Source organism: Stegostoma tigrinum, chromosome 12 (assembly GCF_030684315.1).
Source record: "Stegostoma tigrinum isolate sSteTig4 chromosome 12, sSteTig4.hap1, whole genome shotgun sequence".
NCBI lineage: Eukaryota > Metazoa > Chordata > Chondrichthyes > Orectolobiformes > Stegostomatidae > Stegostoma > Stegostoma tigrinum.
In genome coordinates this window covers 24170765-24191696 of record NC_081365.1, presented here as the reverse complement: position 1 = coordinate 24191696, position 20932 = coordinate 24170765, and the positions used below count along the sequence as shown (strand labels likewise).

The following is a 20932-nucleotide window of genomic DNA, read 5'->3' as shown; positions in this document are numbered from 1 at the left end:
AGACAACAGACGTGAGACTTACTGGTCTGTAATTGCCAGGGATTTCCCTATTTCCTTTCTTGAAGAGAGGAATTACATTTGCCTGTCTCCAGTCCTCAGGTACGACTCCAGTGGAGAGCGAGGATGCAAAGATCTTCGCAAGTGGCGAAGCAATTTCATTTCTCGCTTCCCAAAGCAGCCGAGGAGAAATCTGGTCCGGGCCTGGCGACTTGTCAATCTTAATGTTTGACAAAATTTTCAGCACATAGCTTCCTCTATCTCTATCCATTCCAGCATGCACACCTGCTCTTCAAAGGTTTCATTCACTATAAAGTTTGTTTCTTTCATAAAGACAGAAGCAAAAAACTCATTAAGGGCTTCCCCTACCTCCTCAGACTCCACACACAAGTTCCCTATGCTATCCCTGATCGGCCCTACTCTTTCTTTGACCATTCTCTTATTCCTCACATAAGTGAAAAATGCCTTTGTGTTTTCCCTGATTCCTTCTGCCAAGCTTTTCTCGTGCCCCCTCCTGGCTCTCCTCAGACCATTTTTGAGCTCCTTCCTTGCCTGCGAGTAATCCTCTCTAGCTGAACTTGACCCTAGCTTCCTCCACCTTATGTAAGCTACCTTCTTCCTTTTCACAAGAAGCTCCACCGCTCTCGTCATCCAAGGTTCCTTTATCTTACCCCTTCTTGCCTGTCTCAGAGGGACATATTTACTCATCACTCGCAACAACTGTTCCTTAAACAGTCTCCACATGTCTATAGTTCCCTTACCATGGAACAATTGCTCCCAGTCCATGCTTCCTAACTCGTGTCTAATCGCATCATAGTTTCCTCTTCCCCAATTAAATATCCTCCCATTTTGCCTAATCCTCTCCTTCTCCATAGCTATGTAGAATGTGAGGCAGTTATGGTCACTATCACCAAAATGCTCTCCCACCACAAGATCTGATACCTGCCCCGGCTCGTTTCCGAGCACCAAGTCTAGAATGGCCTCTCCCCTCGTCGGCCTGTCAACATACTGCGTTAGGAAACCCTCCTGAACACACCTTACCAAAACAGCTCCATTCAAATCTTCTGCTCGAAGCAGGTTCCAATCAATATTAGGAAAGTTAAAGTCACCCATTACAACAACCCTACTGCGTGCACACTTTTCCAAAATCTGTCGACCTATGCTTTCTTCAATCTCCCTGCTGCTATTGGGGGGCCTGTAGTAAACCCCTAATGAGGTGACTACTCCCTTGCTGTTCCTAATTTCCACCCATACTGACTCAGTAGGCAGATCTTCCTCGACAAAGGAAGCTTCTGTAGCTGTGATACCCTCTCTGATTAGTAATGCTACACCGCCTCCTCTTTTCCCCCCCTCCCTATTCTTTTTAAATGTTCTAAACCCTGGAACATCCAGCAACCATTCCTGCCCCTGAGAAACCCATGTCTCTGTTATGGCCACAACATCATAGCACCAGGTACTGATCCATGCTCTAAGTTCATCACTTTTATTCCTGATACTCCTTGCATTAAAGCAAACACACTTTAACCGATCCCTTGGTTCCTGTCAGATCTGCATTCTCTGTCCTTTCCTACTTATCATTTCCCACATTAATTCCATCCTGTTGTGATTGTAATGAGGTCAGTGAGGTGGACCTCATAAAAATGAGTTCCCTGATTGGGGCTGTTAATCTAATCCAATCAGGGAGCCCTGGCTGACAGATATAAACAGGACAGTCAGAGCTTCCGTTTACTCTGAGAACTGGCTCTGAGGATGCCAAACCTGTGTCAGGTGCTATGTACATAAATATATCGAGGGTGATTTGGTGATGGGAATCAGCGAGTACAGATGGGCTCTGCAGAGTTATTTCACTTCCTTTGTTAGATTTCCCCTGTCTGATTCACCACAACTTCCCATATTTGTTCCCTTGACCCCACTATTGAGGTTAAAACATCTCCACTTCCCTCATTATGCTGTTCACAAGAACAACAGGTCCAGTGCTGTACAGGTAGAGACTATCCCAATGATGCCGATACCACTTTCCCCAGAGTTGGCGCCAATGCCCGAAGAATTGGAACCCACTCTTCCCACAACAGCCTTTTAGCCATGCATCCGTCACTTTAACGTGTTTATCTGCAAATTTGTATGTGGCTCAAGTAACAGTCAAATGATTCTGCTTCTTAATTTGATGCCTAGCCCCTCACACTAATTATACAGAATCTCTTTCCCAGTTTTACCTGTCATAGCTGCCTACATGAGCCATGACAACTAAATATCACTCGTCCAGTCCACAGCTGATGTCCTGAATCCTAGCACTGGGGACACAACACAGTTGCCTAGACTCAGGCCCTTTGCAGCAGAGAACAGGGCCAATCCCTGATTCTTTAATGATAGGGGCGGGTGAGGAGCCAAAGACCAGGAACCACACTACCCGACTCGGCTCTCTCTGCTGTATTTTGGGCTGTTTTTAATGGAATGAGACAAAGGGGGTGTTTGAATAAGATGGAAGTGAATAGCATATCTGTTAGGGTTGCGCAGGGTGGTGGTGGTGGTGGGGTTGGGTGGGGGATTGCGGGGCAGTAGTGAGACGCCCTGAATGAAGAAGTAAGCAGTGCGGAGGGCATGCAGGTTTAGTAGCCTGGTGGTTAGCATGGGTGATAGCAAGTCAGGGAAAAATCTGCATTGTGACTGAACCTTGGGAGAGGTGGACACAGCAGCGGATCTACAGTGAGCATTCCGTAGCAGGGTGAAGATGGAATAGAACACAGAGAACTTTAATCTTCCTCTTGCACTGCTGAATATTTCTTGGGGCCACAGGTAATGCACTGACCCAATGGCAATTTCAGGACAGGCTGGCAGAGTCTCGTGCCAAGTTTGATTTGGTAGTGCTGATGTTAGAGAATAGCTCTCCTGCCCACCACCCTGTCCAGCAGGACCTCTATGTGCCTTCAAGAAACTGAGGTGCAAACTTGTAGCTGTTGGCCACCTCTGAGGCAAGTTGTCCAAGACTATGAAGAGCGGTTCTCAGTTGGCAATAATTGATCTGGTCCATGGCCAGGTTACAATATGGTGCTGGTGGCAGGAATCCTGCAAGATCCTTGGGGCTGCTGAGCTGAAGACAGTGAGCGAGTGAGACCTTCGAGATGTGGTGCATAGCTAATAAGACAAGCTGAGAAGAATTGTGTGAGAAAACTCTTCAGAGCTCATGGAGGGAAACCCTCTATGAAATTCCCTGAAATTGATTCAGCAATTTTTGGTAAAATTCAGACCATTTGTTTTAAAACAATTGGCTTCTGTAAATTAAAACAACATTCTTCAAATTATGTAGCCAGTCCCTCATCTCTAATATGAAGGAACTTGAGGCACGATATAGCACTTTTTTAGGTTAGAAGCTTGATTGGAACCGCTGAATCAGCCAGTGATGAAGCTGATCTTCACGAAAGATACAAAGGGAAATGCAGGCGGTGTGGAAAATTGGCTTCAGATTCACAAAGATCAATATCACAATTTCAGCAAAGAGTAATTTTGACTCCAAATGGAGTCAATTTCAAATATGATTGCAGCAGCACTTTTTTCTTCTGAAGTGTGAGCAGATTCCTCCCAAATCCGGTCAACAGTGAACTCTCAACCAACATGATCAAAACAAATCAACTGCTGATTCAGCTTATTGCTATGAGTGGTCCTTGCCACTACTTCTGGCCACAAAATGACACTGACTGCATTGCAAAAGAAGTTAACTAGCTATAGAACATTTCTAAACATGCAGAGGACGTGAATGTCACTATTATATGTCTATTTATGGTCTAATATAATTTGCATAATTATTCAGTCCCTCAGCCATTAACTCTAATGGGTTGTATTGTAGAAGCAGAAAATTGCACTCAAGTTTAAAAGGAATGATGATATTTAAAGTGGCACACCTTAAAAGTGGCAAGGAGTTTTAGGTTGGGGCTTGGGAGGGAGGGGGAGATAAAAATTTAAGTTCTTGCAATCCTTAAAATGCACAGCGTACCGAGAATCAGTTAGCATAGTTGAAGGGATACAGGATAGTGGTAAGAGATAGTAAGGACTGCAGATGCTCGAGGATCTGTGATAACAAGGTGTAGAGCTGGATGAACACATCAGGCCAACCAGCATTAAAGGAGCAGGAAAGCTGACGTCTCGGGCCTAGATGAAAGGACTTGTCAGTGTAGGCATAGTCTGCAGGTAAATGAAGAAATAACGCACCATTTAGGAGATGGCACTTACAGAACCAATCCATTGGTCAGTGTTGCTGTATGTGTACAAGGACGTGCAATCAAGTTTACATTGTCATCCGACATTTACCTTATGCCTAGGGCAGCAAGTTGCCATGTGTCATTTTTGCATGCAGTTCCCATATCACCAGATCCTGCTTTCGATTAGGATTTTAAAAGTGGACCAAATTAGGGATGAATAACAAAAGTTGCAGTGTAACAGCTGAAAGATCTCCTATCAATCTTCAGTTAGGGAGAGATGCACTGAAGATTGTAGTCAGAGGGCACAGGGATTGATGTTAGGCTGAAAAGGGTTGGGAAAAGAGTATGGAAGATCTGAGAAGTTCTTTTTTAAATGCAATGTTTTGGAGCGAGGTATCAGTACAGGTTGATGAGAATTGAAGTTCTGAGTGAGGAGTATTTTGTGTGAATCAGGATACAAGTGTGGGTTTTGAACAAGCTGGAGTTTATGGAAGGCGGATTGTGGTAAATAGCAGGCTTGAAAGGAGCATTTGAAGAAATTAGATACAGTGATGACACAAGCATGGATAAAGTCCTGGCAGTGGAAGGGGGAGAAAGCATTCTTGATGTTGGATGAGACTCGAGTGTTCGAAGGTAATACTGGAGTCAAACAAGATACCATGGTTTAGAAGAGCCAAACTAAACCTGAGCATGCGGAAGTGATTTTACACGGGCTTAGCCTAAGTAGTTTGGAGTTCATGGCAAGGAGTGCAGATGACAGGACTGAGGGATTTCAAATTTGGTGCAAAATTAATTGGAGTCAGCAGATTGTTTATCCAGTCAAAGGATATGAACCAGTTTGGGTAGGAACATGAAGCTGAAAGTTCAATCTGCAGGTTCATTTCTTTGATGTGATTAACCAACATTTCTACAAGCTGAGCAGTGGTGATTACAAACTAAAGTCAAAAGTCATTGAATGTGTAAATGTCAACTCAAGAAAGCAAAAATATTTTATGGTATATAGTAACAGGTTTTCACAGATGTGACCTCATTGATGCTAGCCCATAATGCTTGATTATAATTATACTTATTGTTACAGCCCACAATGCCCTCTCTGTCATAACTTAGTGAATGCTGGTATGTTGAGGAACTGAGAAACTTCACTTCTCCTTTGAATTCATGTCAGTCCTCACTGTCCCCGAAAAGTTCCTGGCTGCTCAGAGGAAATGAGTCGTAACACAAATCATACACCTTGAAGTAGTATCTAATTAAAAAGTACAAATATAACAACATTTTACTCACTGTCAGTTGAATTCTTGTGGCTGTCTTCACAGTTTTTCCTTCTATGAAGGGTTCTGCATCAGTTTTTGTAAAATGGTATAGTCTACAAATATTGGAAGAAATGCTTGATTTTTTTTTCAGTCAGAACTAAACTGTAACCCGCTGCACAGCTAAGTCCTGTTATAACGTATAAAATTTTCAAGGGCATACCAATATAAGACAATGTTACATAAATTGTTTCCAACTTTTGTTTTAAATCAAGGCGTAGACACTGTGCAGAAATAATGAAGGTGACTGTTAAAATGATAATAATTTTCATGTCTAAGCTATTTCAGGAGATCTTAGAAAAAGGTTATATATTAATTGCCTAATCGAGGGCCTCAGTTAGTGTCTGAGAGGAAATGCTATTTAAGTACCTTCTCACCAGAGACTTAAATAGGCAAATGCAGGAATTTGGCAGGGTCCTCTCCCTCCTGAGATTAATTGCTCCTGCCTCAAAACTTGTGCAGGAGAGGTCATTAGATTTCATCCAGTGATAAAGACTTGTGCATTGTGTTACGGGGCAGCATGCAGTTTGCCTCACAGTAAATTATGATAGGCAAATTTTCCTTTTACTTCTGTTTAATGAAATCCTTACCTGGTTAACCAATGTGGTTATGGTTATCCATTTTCAAATCTGGTGGAATTTCCCACAACTAAAGTTTAAAAATCCTTGATGCAAACAGTGGTGAGGTACTTATCACAATATATTATGAGGAATTCTGAATTACAATGACAAACATATATTGCCAATATTGAGATAATGGGGGAAAAATAGTGAAGATTTAAAAAGTGTGTGGATATGGAAAAATGAAAATCTCCTTGTGATAACTTTCATATAATCGTAACAACTAGTAAGTAACAAACTTAAGCTGTCATTTTGCAATAACAGTATTCCAATAAAAGTGCATCATGCACATTCTTCTAGCATTATCACTTCCTATTTTTTGCTGTTTGAACATTACACAATTCTCTTCCCTAGCAATTGATATGGGGTAACAGTAATTGTAAATGTCAGTTTCCCCTTCAATAAATTAAATAGAAATTAATCGGTACTAGATGTCAGGGTATTTCGTGACTATCGCTTAATCTTAAAATATTTCAGTTACTTGAATTGCTCAAATTTGTTGGTCTTCTTATTTTGTGTTATGATGCCTTTCTTCAGAAACATAAGATAGCATAACATACTAAAAGAATTTCTTTTTCACTACTTTCAAAATCCCTCCCGTGTAAAATAATCACAAATTAATGGAGCAGTAGTTGTGAAGTTAAGACAATTTGAGCAATTGATTTGCATGGCCCTTAGGATCTGCTGGAAGAGACCAACTGTTCAATTCCAGATAGCCAGGAGTGAAAGTTACATTATAAGCTCAACAGAGCAATGGAAAACTGTGTTCCACTGTGGGTGGAAATCGGAGACGTCAAAATTCCTAAGCTCTACCCCCTTACCCAAGATTTCTCATTTTTGTTGGGGTAGGACTGGGGACGTCTGCAGTTCATATATGAATATTTTGTGGAGGCAGCAGGTGATTTCACTGACTGGCAGCCTCCATTGAAATTAGACATTAGATTGTCCATTGCCTGGAATCTAGAGTGTAGAGACTAGAGCAAATTTTTTCTCTGTGCTTTGATATAGCCCTTTGGGAAGCTGAGGTACCCCTATGGATGTGGTCTCATGTCACCTTAGAGATAAGGGTCAGGGATCCTTTTGCGGGGTGGGGTCAGGTGCCCTTTGAAATTGTTAATTATGGGAAGGTGGTCATAAATCTCTTGCAACTGTCCAATGTATTCGGAGAGTGGATACCTGTCAACAAGTAGTCAGTTCCTAATAAATGTGCTCAGAGATGTTATTACATAATTCTGAAGCATGTGGGACTGGAATCCAGACCTTCTGGCTCAATGGTGGTGACACCACTACTGCTATACCACAAGAGTCCTCCCTTGTCAAATATCATCAGCTTGACAAGAAATCACAACACCTAACATAATGTGTTCTTATGAATGAGTGCTTTTCTCAATACAGCAGATCCTGCAAGATGGAGCTTTAAGTAATGGAACTTATGCATTTTCTTCTGTGTCCATTGGTTTCTTGTGGATGCGAGTGAATTGGAATTGGAGGTAATGGGGAAGGTGATAGGTGAAAATAGGCACAAGTGATGATTGGAGTTTGAGGGCCATTAGGATGGGTAGAGTGCAATAGAGTGGCTTAGCAGAAATGGTAGGCCAATTGGGGATGGTTAGAGGGTACATTGACTGAGGAAGTGCCATGGGAGGACATGGTGTAGAGGCCATGGCAAGTGTACGATGAGGGTGAGGGGGAATTATGGGGTGAGTGTGGTGCACACTGGAGAAATGCTTAATATTATATCCCTTTATTTTGTTTATGGACACAGAGTTGGAGCCCAGAGGCAGGCTTCCCACACAGTCCACTTTGGCAAAGCCATCTCCTTAGCTCTCCCAGAGTTACCTAGTCTGACTCCCAATCCAGCCCACTTCCCCGGTCCCCGATCGAAAATTGTAAGTGTAGGTGGCTATTTTAAAAGATCAGCTTCTTAGAGCCAGGAATTCTAACACCTCAATGCAACCAATCTGGGAATGATAAAGAAAAATTGGGACCCTAAAGTCTGGTCTTATACACGCAAAGCTTTCTATTTACGGGGACACACACATTAGAAGGATAAACTTTCAAAAACAACTAAACGTACTGAAGTACAAATGAATTCCCAGTTAATTAGAACAGAATAACATGTAATTGATGTTAAACTTTAATCTGTTCCTCTCTCCACCTGTCAAACCTGCTGGTTTTGTTTCAGATTTTCAGAATCCACAGCTAGTGTTCGCTTTTGTATCTTTTACCTGGATATCCTTTTAGGAGTTGATTCAATACTGCTTCGCTTATCCTCTGCTTCAGGGATTATTACTTCATAATCCTCGTCAACTAATTCTGTTTGGAAATGACAAATACTTTCAGGCATATACTGATAACTACAAATACCTATATCTGACTCAACGTTATCTAGTTCATTTCAAACAACTCTTCTGAGACACAATGACTCATGAGTTTAGGTAGTTAAAACTAATATTGTGACAAATAAATTTAGATGTTGTATATTCTGCAGTTTGAATCTAAAAGTTATGTAGGATATATGTCAAAGACCATTTTTATAAATTGCTGATGCAAGTTACAAATGTTATTCAAAAATGAGGTAAGCATACAAAGTAAAAAGAGAAATGCAATTTGTGCTTTTACTGTGAAAATGTTTCCAGGTGGGAGCATATAAAAGGAAACCATCATCTGTGTACCAAACATAGTTATAGAAATATAAGGAGTTGGGCAGGAAAAGGCAAACTGGGACTTCATACCCTGACTCTGCCATTCAATAGCATCAATGTTGATCTTCCAACTCAAACAATTACACGTTTTTGCATAATCGTCATATCACTTAATTCCAATGGTAGCCAAAGGCCCTGGCGTAGACATGAACAACAGCTAAGCATCAAAGCTCTCAAAAGATTCATAACCTTGAGTTAAGAAAGTCTTCTAATTTCAGTTTTAATCTGAAATTGTCGCCTGAACTCTTAGATTTCACAGTTGGTTGAAAGCATACTTCAGAGTCTCTTTCAAGAATTAGAAGTGTTTCAATGAGGTCACCTCTCATTCTTCTAAATGCCAGGAAATATGGACTCACTTCACTGAATTGCTCCTCATGGGACAATCCCTGCATTGCAGAATCCGAATATTGAAACTTTTTTTTAATTCACTTATGTGACATGGATGTGACTGGATGGCCAACAGTTATTGCCCTACCCTAGTTTCCCTTGGTAAGACGGTGGCCTGCGTTCTTGAGCCCCTGCATCCTGTAGGTAGATCCACAATACTGTTAGGGAGGGATTTCCAGGATTTTCACCAAGCAAGACTGAAAAAACAATGACATATTTCTAAATCTGGATGGCGAGTGGCTTGGAGGAGAGCTTGTACATGTTGACCTTGTCTTTCTAGATAGAAGTGGTTGGGGGTTTGTGTCTGCTGCCTAAGGATCTTTGGTGAATTTCTGCAGTGCATCTTGTAGATAGTACACACTGCTACTACTGAGCAGTGTTGGTAAATGGAGTGGATGCTTGTGGATATTGTGGCAATCAAGCAGCTGCTTTGCCCTGGATGAGGTCAAGTTTCTTGAGTGTTGTTGAAGCTGCACTCATCCAGGTAAGTGGGGAGTATTCCGTCACATTCCTGACTTGTGTCTTACAGATGCACAGACTTTGGGGAGTCAGAAGGTAAGTTACTCGCTGCAGTATTCCTAGCCTGTGACCTGCTCCTGTAGCAAAAGTATTTATGTGGTGAGTCCAGTTGAGTTTCTGATCAATGGTAACCCATAGGATGTTGATTATGGTGGATTCAGTGATGGTGATGCCATTGGATGTCAAGGTACAGTGATTAGATTGTCTCTTATTGAAGATAATCATTGCCAGGCATTTTGGTGGCATAAATGTTACTTGCCACTTTTCAAATCAAGCCTGGATATTGTCTGGGTCTCGGTGCATTTGAACATAGACTATTTCAATATCTGAAGAGTCAGGAATGGTACTGCAAATTATGCAGTCTTTGGTGAGCATCCCCAGTTCTGACTTTATGTTGGGGGAAAGGTTATTGGTAAAGCAGTTGAAGATAGATGGGTCCAGCACACTAGTCTGAAGAACTCCTTGCAGAGATTTCCTGGAGCCGAGATGACTAACCTCCAACCTTCATTCCCTTCAAGACTCAAGTATCTTTCCTTGATGAGAAGACCCAAACTGTATGCAATACTCCAGATGTGTCCCATTGAGACCATATGCAATTACAGTAAGCCTTATTAACTCGTATACATCAATTCCCTTGTAATGAAGATGAATATAATGTGCTTTTCCAACTGCTTGCTGCACCTGCATGTCAAAATTTCCAGTGGCTCATGTACAGAAAGATCCAGATTCCTTTGAATACTAACATTTCCAAGTTTTACAATTTATAAAATAGTTAGGTTTACTATTTTTCTCTCCAAAGTAGATATCTTCACACTCCCCCTAATTAGATTCGATCTGCTGTATTCTTGTCCACTCACTGAGCCTATCTGTAGCTGAGGTAGTCTTTTTCAATCATTCTCACTGCTTACTTTCCTAAATAATTTTGTAGCATCGACATACTTAGATGAGGAGACAAAGTGTAATTTATCTATGTTAATGATATTGATTGCAACTAACTGAGTTTCAAGAACTGATCCTTGAAGTATCTCACTATTTAGTCTTCCAACCCAAAAATGACCTGTTTATTCAAATTCTCCTTTAATAACCAAACCATGATCCATGCAAATAAATTATCCTGAATCTTATGAACCTTAAGTTTGTGTAACAAACTCTCACATGGCATCTTATTGAATGCTGTTTGAAAATCCGAATATACCACATTCATTGATTCCCTTTATGTTTTTTTACAGTTAGAATCTCAAAAATTTGAACAGATTTATCTAACATCATTTGGATTTCTCACAGAACCCTATCAAATCACAGAGTTGGTACATCAGAAAAAGAGGTTATTCAGCCCATCATATCTGCACTAACACTGAGAATGAGCATTGCACCTGATGCCTCCTCCCTGTACATTCTTCTCTTTCAGATAATAACCCAATTCCATCTTCAATGTCCCAAGTGAACCAACCTCCACCACACTTTGTCAGTGCCTTCCTCATCCTAATCACTAGCTGCATGAATAAACTTCTGTTCATGTTTTCGTTGTTTGAATTATCTTTGAAAGGGGTGGTTCCTTTCACACAGCTCTACATACTCAGATCAGGAAACTTTTCCTTCTGAGCTATGTTCTACATCCATAGGCATTGGGGCTACATGGAACTGTACACGGTTTATCTTCCTCAATATCTTGATTGGGTTGGATGTCTTCCATCACTCTCTCTGATTGTTCGCCCAGTGAAGCTGATGTTTTCAGACTCCCACTCTTCATGTTACCAAAGGATTGGTTCTCACTCTGCACTGACATTGGCATTGACAGCTCTCTTCTACAAGATGGAGGACTGAACACTTCCACATCACCTGTACAATTCAGTTTTTTTAGTCCATGTTTGAACCAAGGCTGTCATGAGGTAAGGAGCTGAGTAGTCCTGGTGGAATCCAAATTGAGAGTGAGTGAGCAGGTTATGGCAAAGCAAATGCGGTTTGATGGCACCGTTTACGATCCTTTCGACCACTTTACTTAAGATCGAGATGAGACTGATGGGACTGTTAAGAGGCTGGGGCAACTTTGTGTACAGGATGACCTGGGCAATTTTCCATGTTGGTGGTCAGATGCCAGTGTCATAGCTAACCAGAAAAGCTTGGCTAGGGGTGCAGCAAGAGCGGGAGTATAAGTCTTCAGTATTATTGCTTGAATATTTTTATAGCCTTTGCAGTATCCAGTGCTTTCAGCAGTTTCTGGATATCTTGTGAAGGGCATCGAATTGTTTGAAGATTAACTAAGACGAATAGAGTAAACACTTAAATATTTGTAGAATTCCTACTGTTTGAAAACAGGCCCTTCGGCCCAACAAGTCTGCACAGACCCTTAGAGCATCCCACTCAGACCCATCACCCTATAACCCACCCAATGTACAAATGCCTGAACACTATGGGCAATTTAGCATGGCTGATCCACCTAGCCCTTGCATCTTTGGGCTGTGGGGAGAAACGGAAGCACCCGGAGGAATCCCACGCAGACACAGGGAGAATGTGCAAACTCCACACAGACAGTCACCCGAGGTGGAATTGAACTTGGGTCCTTGTCACTGTGAGGCAGCAGTACTACCCACCATGCTGACCCAAAGCCAAACATTTTGAGCTAAAATCTAAAAACTATTTTCTGCATAATTATTCTTTTCTTTGGCTACTCAATGAGTTTTAGTGTGATTACTGTGACTGCACATTTTCTGCCGGAATCTAGAATTCTGGGTTGTTGCAAGAGACGGCTAGTCATAAAAAGTCCATCAAATGGGTATCTGGGAGGTGGATTTGATACTTGCACTTTATGGCCTTCATTTTGGAGAATACTGCCTCAGAGGTACATGTTATCAAAATAAGCTTTCACTTTAAAAGTACAAGGTGATAGAAATGGGTTTATTTCCCTGTTTGAGAATTCCCAAGAATTGCTCTCCCTTAAATGGACTTTCAGCTCAATATCATTTTGTAGAATAATGATCTTTTTATTGATTCCACTGCTTTGTAAATTGAACATCTGATGAAATTTAATAGGGAACCTACCAATGTGTGCATGAAGGAATGGATTTGAGACAAACATGATCATTTGTTACATCACGTCTAGTTCTTGAAATCACCGGTTGAATTCTTCTGCTAGCTTCCTCAGGTGGGCACAGAGGTTTTCTGAGTGAAGCCATTTTCTTTGTCTCTGATCTTTTTCTCAGATTTACTCCAGGCTCAGGAAGTGTTGTCGTGTTTTATTTTAAATTGAAAGAAACACAGACTCAGTTTCAATTTGAATGCGTTCACAGCAATGATGCCATGTCTCTATCCTTTCCTGTAGTTCACAGTTCTGCTCATTTACTTTTGATATTATGTCTGTAAGGAATCTAAAGTCAAACAACCACCCATTGTCTGAAAATGCGCTCAATTACTTGATTTTACAAGCAGTGGCAACTTCAGGCTCCAGATCTAAAAATCTTTGCAGGATTTTCCCTCCACTTAATCACCTCCCACTAGCATGGAGGATTAGTTCAACACAGGCAGCAATGACTTCATTGAGTATGGATGAAAACAAGCTGTCTTGAACAGTTCTTAGAGTCATAAAGTAATACAGCATAGAAACAGGCTGTTTGGCCCAAACTGGTTCATGCTGACCATGGTGCCCATTCAGCTAGTTCCAACCGCCCACATTTGGTCCATATCCCTCTAATCCCTTCTCCCCCATGTACTTATCCAAGTGTTTTATTTTAAATGTTGTACCTGCCTCAACTATTTTCTCTTGCAGCTCATTCCACATACACACCACTCTCTGCGTGAAGAAGTTGCCCCTCAGGTGCTTCATAAATATTCCCCTCTCACCTTAAACCTATGCCCTCTGGTTTTCAATTCCCCATCCTTAGGAAAAAGAATATGTGCATTCATACTATCTTGGCCCCTCGTGATTTTATACACCTCAATAAGGCCACCTCTTACTCCCCTATATTCCAAGGGCCAACCTCTCCCTATAACAGGCCTACCAGTCAGGCAACATCCTCATAAATGTTCTTTGCACACTTTCCAGTTTAACTATGTCTTTCCTAAAACGGGCTGATCAAAACTGTGGACAATACTCCAAGTGTGACCTCAACAATGACTTGTACAACTGTAACATAATGTCCCAACTCCTCTATACAAGGGGCCCAGGGTATGCTAGCTAGATGGATAAAAAATTGGCTGGGCAACAGAAGACAGAGAGTAGTAGTAGAAGGGAGTTTCTCAAATTGGAGACCTGTAACCAGTGGTGTTCCACAGGGATCTGTGCTGAGACCACTGTTGTTTGTGATATATGTAAATGATCTGGAGGAAGGTGTAGGTGGTCTGATCAGCAAGTTTGCAGATGACACTAAGATTGGTGGAGTAGCAGACAGTGAATGGGTTTGTTAGAGACTACAGAAGAATACAGATAGACTGGAAAGTTGGGCAGATAAATGGCAGATGGAGTTCAATCTGGGCAAATGCGAGGTGATGCATTTTGGAAGATCTAATTCAAGGGCGAACTATAAAGTGAATGGAAAAGTCCTAGGGAAAATTGATGAACAGAGAGATCTGGGTGTTCAGGAAAATTGTTCCCTGAAGGTGGCAACGCAGGTCAGTAGGGTGGTCAAGAAGGCATACGGCATGCTTTCCTTCATCAGACGGGGTATTGAGTACAAGAGTTGGCAGGTCATGTTGCAGTTGTATAGGATTTTGGTTCGGCGACATTTAGAGTACTGTGTGCAGTTCTGGTTGCCATGTTACCAAAAGGATGTGGATGCTTTGGAGTGGGTGCAGTGGAGGTTCACCAGGATGTTGCCTAGCATGGAGGGTGCTAGCTATGAAGAGAGTTTGAGTAGATTAGGATTATTTTCATTAGAAAGACAGAGATTGAGGGGGACCTGATTGAGGTCTACAAAGTCATGAGGGGTACAGACAGGGTGGATAGCAAGAAGCTTTTTCCCAGAGTGGGGGACTCAATTACTAGGGGTCATGAGTTCAAAGTGAGAGGAGGAAAGTTTAAGGGAGGTATGCTTGGAAAGTTCTTTACGCAGAGGGTGGTGGGTGCCTGGAATGCGTTGCCAGCGGAGGTGGTAGACGCAGACATGTTAGCATCTTTTAAGATATATTTGGACAGGTACATGGATCGGTGGGGAGCAAATGGACACAGACCCTTAGAAAACAGATGACAGGTTAGACAGAGGATCTCGATCGGCGCATGCTTGGAGGGCCGAAGGGCCTGTTCATGTGCTGTAATTTTCTTTGTTCTTTGTTCTTTGTTCACTGCCTTGACTGATGAAGGCCAGCATGCTGAATGCCTTCTTCACCACCCTGTCTACTTGTGATGCTGCTTTCAATGAATTATGTACTTGTATTCCCAAGTCCCTCTGTTCCACAACACTCATCAGGACTTTACCATTTACTATATCAGTCCTACTTCGGTTTGATCAACACCTCACAATTATCTGTATTGAATTGCATTTGCCAGTCCTCAGCTCACTTCCCCATCTGACCAAGATCCCTCTGTAAATTTTGATAACCTTCCTCGCTATCAGCGATACTCCTGATTTTGTATCATCCCCAAACTTACTAATCATTCCTTCTACATTTACATCCAGATCATCTATGTAAATCAAAAATAACAAAGGTCCCAGCACTGACCCCTGTGGTATACCACTGCTCACTGGCCTCCAGTTGAAGAAACAACCTTCAACCATTACCCTCTGCTTCCTACCATTGAGCCAGTTTTGAATTCAATTAGCTAGATCTCCCTCGATCCCATGCGACCTAACCTTCATTATTAGCCTACCGTGTGGGACCTTGTCAAAGGTTTTACTAAAGTCCATTTAGAGAACATCTACTGCCCTACCCCCATCTGTCCTCTTGGTTACCTCTTCGAAAAAAAACTCTAAAAGATTTGTCATGCATGACTTCCCGTGCAAAAATCCATGCCTACTGTCCCTAATCAAACCTTGATTATCCAAATGTTGTAGATCCTGTCTGTCAGTATCCTCCCCAATACCTTGCCTACCACTGAAGTCAGGCTCACTGGCCTATAACTCCTGCTTGCGTCCAGTTAAGAATCTTAACAGCTTCAATTACATGAGAAAAATTGGCAAGCATGCGCCTTTCAAGAAACTGGTTTCCTCTCATTGGATTTACTGGGCATTGTTGCACTGTGTTATTCCAAATTTCAATTTTTACTTAATGATATATTTTATTGACATACGAAGCAAATGATCTGATCTTTTACATATGTGAGCAGAAATTCATTTTCCATTCTGAGTGGAATTTGAACATTTGAAATTTCTTTCAGGTTCATCACTCATTTCTGCTTCACCTTATTGTTTGTGATGTTGCTGCACTGCTATTCATACTGCTGATTGGCATCTGGATCTGTGCCTTTGGAACATCCCAAATGTTGTTGGCTGCTTTCATGTTTGGAGGCACTGGAGGTTACTTCTAGAGGCAGTCATAGAGTCATATAGCACGGAAACAGACCCTTCAGTCAAACTAGTCCATGCCAACCATGTTCCCAAACTAAACTAGTTGCCAACCTAAACTAACCACCTGCCTGCACTTGGTCCATATCCCTCCAAACCATTCCTATTCATGTACTTATCCAAATGTCTACTAAACACTGTAACTGTAGCTGCATCAACCACTTCCCCTGGCAGTTCGTTCCACACACTAACCACTCTGTGCAAAAGAAAAGTTCCTCATGGTCTTTTTAAATCTCTCTCCTCTCACCTTAAAAATATGCCCACTAGTTTTGAACAACCCCACCTTAGGGAAAAGGCCTCATTCTTCACCTTATCAATGCCCCTCAAGACTTTATAAATCTCAATAAGATAACTCTTCAGCCTCCTATGCTCCAGTGACAAAAGTCCCAGCCTATCCAGCCTGTCAAACCCTCCATTCCCAACAACATCCTGGTAAATCTTTTCTGAACCCTCCCGATTTAATAATATCCTGTTATTTAACAATAACAGGGTGACCAGACATAGTGCTCCAGAAGAGACCTCGTCAATGTCCTGTACAATTTCAACATGATTCCCAACTCCCATACTCAGACCTTTGAGTAATGAAGACAAGCATGCTAAGCGCTTTCTTAAGCACCATGTCTACCTGTGATGCTAATTTCAAAGAATTATGTGTTTGGATCCCTAAGTCTCTCTGTTCTACAACACATCCTAAGGACCTACCATTGACTGTATAAGTCCTACCTTTGTTTGTTTTATTAAAATGCAAAACTGCATTTATCCAAATTAAACTCCATCTATCACTGCTCAGCCCATTGATCCAACTGATCAAGATCCCCCTGTAAGCGTAGATAATCTCCTTTACTCTCCACTATACCATCAATTTTTGGTCTCTTCCTAACCATGCCTGCTATATTCTCATCCAAATCATTTATATAAATGACAAACAAAAGTGGATTCAGTACCAATCTCTGTGGAACACCACTTCCGTGGTTACAACATACTTCTACGGCTCTGGGTCAACTTGTGTTTTTTGGACTTTTAACTTGTTTGAACTTTTAACTTTGTTTCTATGTTTACTTTGTATTTAAGATTTTGCACCTATGTACCTCTGTACCTAAGGTGGCGCCAGTAATAGCAACATTGTATAATCTTCACTGTACACTTGTATCCCTAAATGCGAGTACAAATGACGATGAAATCTAATTCTAATTCTATTCTTCTGCCAAGGGATGATTGTGCATAAAACAACATGTTCTTTTAAAGCTACAAGGTTCATTGCTGTAACATCCTGTGATAAATTGGAGAATATTACTTTTAGTGGCATCCTGAGATCATTCAAGGATATTCTCTCTTGTTTTGTTGATTGGAAATGGTTGGATTTATTTTTAATAAACTGGGATTCAAAAATTTGCATAGGCAATATACAACATCTAAAGTGTGGCAATCATACATGAAAACTTTGATTTCAAATCAACTACAGTTTCACAAAGTAGGCATAATTTTTGTTCCTGCAAAGTAACTTCACAACAAACATAAAAGCAGCATTCAATCCTCTGATGATTCAGCTCATTAAAGCAGTGGTTTAATGAAGCTTTTTATCAATCATGAAGGGTCTGGATGGATAGATGGATAGAAACTGCTTCCATTCGCAAAAAAAAACTGAGACTCAAAGGACACAAACTTTGTTTCTTTACAACAGTCCTTCCCAAACCTATGTCCAGTGTTGCCCCCATTCTAAGGTTTGAGAGTTTTTGTGATCCCCTCCATGAGTGTGAGCTGTAGATGGACTTTGAAAGGAACCTGTTAACTTGGTCAGAACTCCACAGCCACACTGCTGCCTCAGAACTCTTGATCCCAGCTCACAACCCCACTTTGGGAAGCCTTGCTTTGCATTATACACCATCACTCTTATTGGTTACATTAAGTCCTCTGTTAAATAATCTCTCTGGGCCTCCACCCAATCACAGACACACATATCAATCTCTTGTCTGTTTTTTCCATCCACCCCCAAAATCCAGTGGTTTAAAAATTCTTACATGTCTACTTGTCGTTAGGTCTCATGTAAGGTCATTGACCTGAAAATGGTATGATGAAAATTTTTAGGGTGAACAGACTGAGCGGAAAGAAACCTGGCCCACAGCCATAATCTGTGGTATAGCCAACAACTTTTAACAAACTCAATTGCCCCTTAATTATTGATACATGTGGCAGGTGAACTGCCAATTTCAGCACATACCCCCCCTTTGTATTATGGGGTTCAGCTCTTCAGCAAGTGGGATGTTGGTGGGTAAGGTACTCACCCTATTTTATGTGTCAGCCATGCCAGGACACACCCACTGAGGGTTTGCAATATCCAGGCCATTAGTTCTATTTGTCTCTCCAAAGATGCTGCCTGACCTGCTGAGATTTGAACATCTTTTTGTCCTTGTTTCCACCATCTGCAGTATTTTTCTATTCTAAGATACTTTGGCTTCTCTTTGATTAAGTGTTAACAAATTGTCTACACCACTCTGCCCACTCCACCCCAGAAACTCTTCCAAGGTGTATTTCAGTATATGAAGAGTGCTGTCGCAATGTAACCTGCTACAAGTCACCCAAAATTACATGCATCAACTTTCCAAAGCCTTAGCACAGAGGCTGGAAGACACCTTGTCTCACCAATTTTGTGGCTAGGGGCATAGACTAAGCGACAAATAATTGCAACATAAGAAAAACCAAACTGACATGAAAGTTAACTCTAAAAAGATGGAATGTGTGACACATACCACCGGAAGTGTCTGAATGGCCATCAGAGTTCTTTGACTTGAGCTGTTGGAAGAGGAAACATTGTAAGAGACAAAAACAAGTACTGACTTAACAAGTGAAAGCAACATACAGTGAAAAATCTGAAACAAAAACAGAAATTACTCGAAAAACTCAGCAGGTCTGGCAGTGTCTATGGGAAAAAAAAGCAGAGTTAATGTTTTGAATCTAGTAACTGTTCTAAAAGAAAGTTTCTCTGGCAATTTCTGCTTTTGTTTCAGATTTCCCACACCCGCAGTTCTCTGTTTTATTGCAGGGTAAGTTACTAAGTTGTTGGGGTAAAGAAATTCACTACTTGGAAAGACCATGCCTACGTATGTTTAGGTGTAAACATTAAGAATTCCAGGAATAAATAACATTCCTCATTTGGGAGAGACAGGGTTTCATTTTAGTTTCTTTAACTTGCAATATAAAAAGAGTTTTGCAGCAATGAACACATTATAAAGGCATAACTTGGGGACAGGGCAAATGAAACAAATGGTGTGAAGTTTTATATCTGAGTTTCCAGTTTCAGTTGGAAATTGAAGGGTAATCCTTGGAAGGGGAGGACTCAAACAGTGAGAGAAAATCCCAAAGCGCAGATGTGGTGACCAGCACAGAAGGGTGACCTTCAGCAACATTACTCTTAAAGGTTTGGTGGGCTGCTTAGCATCAGTTTCATCTCCTCCAATATGGCTTTAAATTTGGTGACATATATAGTGGGTCTGTGGCATCTACTAACATGGACACTATGAGGCAGGCTGATCAATCAAACAAATAAAAAAAAATTCTCCCAGGTGTCAAACTAGGGAGCAAAGAGCAGAGATTGTAATCCATTTTAATCATTTCACATGAAGTGAAATAATGATTGTGATATACACATGAGCCTGAGACAGAAACTGAAATATCATAAACATTATCTTAAAAATAATAACATTTATTGATGTTATTCCAAAGGAATGATACTCCAAACATAGATAAATAGCTTTTCAGGGCCAGAGAGGATGTTTGTAAGTAACTCTGACCAGTAGGAACTCAGTTAGATCTCATTCAATATGACTTAGTGAGCAGCTTGTACATTCAGAATCATGCATTAAAAAGTTGATACGTATGTCAATCTACTGTCTGCTGTTTGCATCTACAAGGACTGCAACAACATATCCTATGTAGCAATAAGGTATCAGCAACATTCCAGATTTTGGCTTTAACTGCATATCTGAAGATGTCAGAAGTTGTTGTCAGTGTTTTATAATATCAGCAAATGCTGACAGTTTAGCCATCATAAAAATTGCAAATTCCAGGCCCATACTTTACATCCTGTATGTGATCAGAGTTCAAGGGTACTGTTTAAGAAAAAGGATCTGTATCTAATGTAATGGCCCTGAATTATTTGGAGAAATAAACACAAATAGAAACATCAGTTGATAATATGAACAAAAGTGAAAAGTGGAAAGAAACAATTGATGTAGACACAGAAATATATTTTTTCAGTGTCTTATGTTGATGTTTCAGCCTATTCACTGACAAAATGTTTGTGACATCACAGCAGTCTTTAATACTGTAAGGCTTAGAGTTTTAATTTGAGAATAAATCTGTCTTCTTAATGCAACTGGGTTGATTTAAAATGAATTCAAGGCTGTGATAGCTCATTTGCTTTAATTAAAATCATTGATTACCACATTTGTTCATAACATTTTGCTACTGGTCATTTTAAAATGAATTAATAGAAAAAAGGGTTTGATTATATGCAGAAAAATGTCGTATAAGGAGCATTATTCTGCATTGCTACTATTAAGCTGACATGGAAGACATATGCATTCTCTTGTTACATGGAATAAAAGATAATAAGCACATAGGACTATATTGAGGTATGCTGTACACAAATCCCACAAATTTCATGGTACTGCAACAAGCAGGCATATTTAATATGTATCAAATCAAAACTGA

General features: G+C 40.8%; 1 protein-coding gene across 3 annotated transcripts in view; it reads right to left on the bottom strand.

Moving 5' to 3' along the window:
* LOC125457161 (sorting nexin-9-like) overlaps window positions 1–20932 on the bottom strand; it is a 79445-nt gene that overhangs the window by 40176 nt on the left and 18337 nt on the right. For all 3 annotated transcript variants that reach the window (XM_048541009.2, XM_059650025.1, XM_048541011.2), the window contains exons 5-7: window positions 18970–19012; window positions 8346–8433; window positions 5472–5553 (exon numbers count right to left, since the gene is read on the bottom strand). In XM_048541009.2, coding sequence (XP_048396966.2) covers window positions 5472–5553; window positions 8346–8433; window positions 18970–19012 — 213 coding nt within the window. The remainder of the gene's footprint in view (window positions 1–5471; window positions 5554–8345; window positions 8434–18969; window positions 19013–20932) is intronic.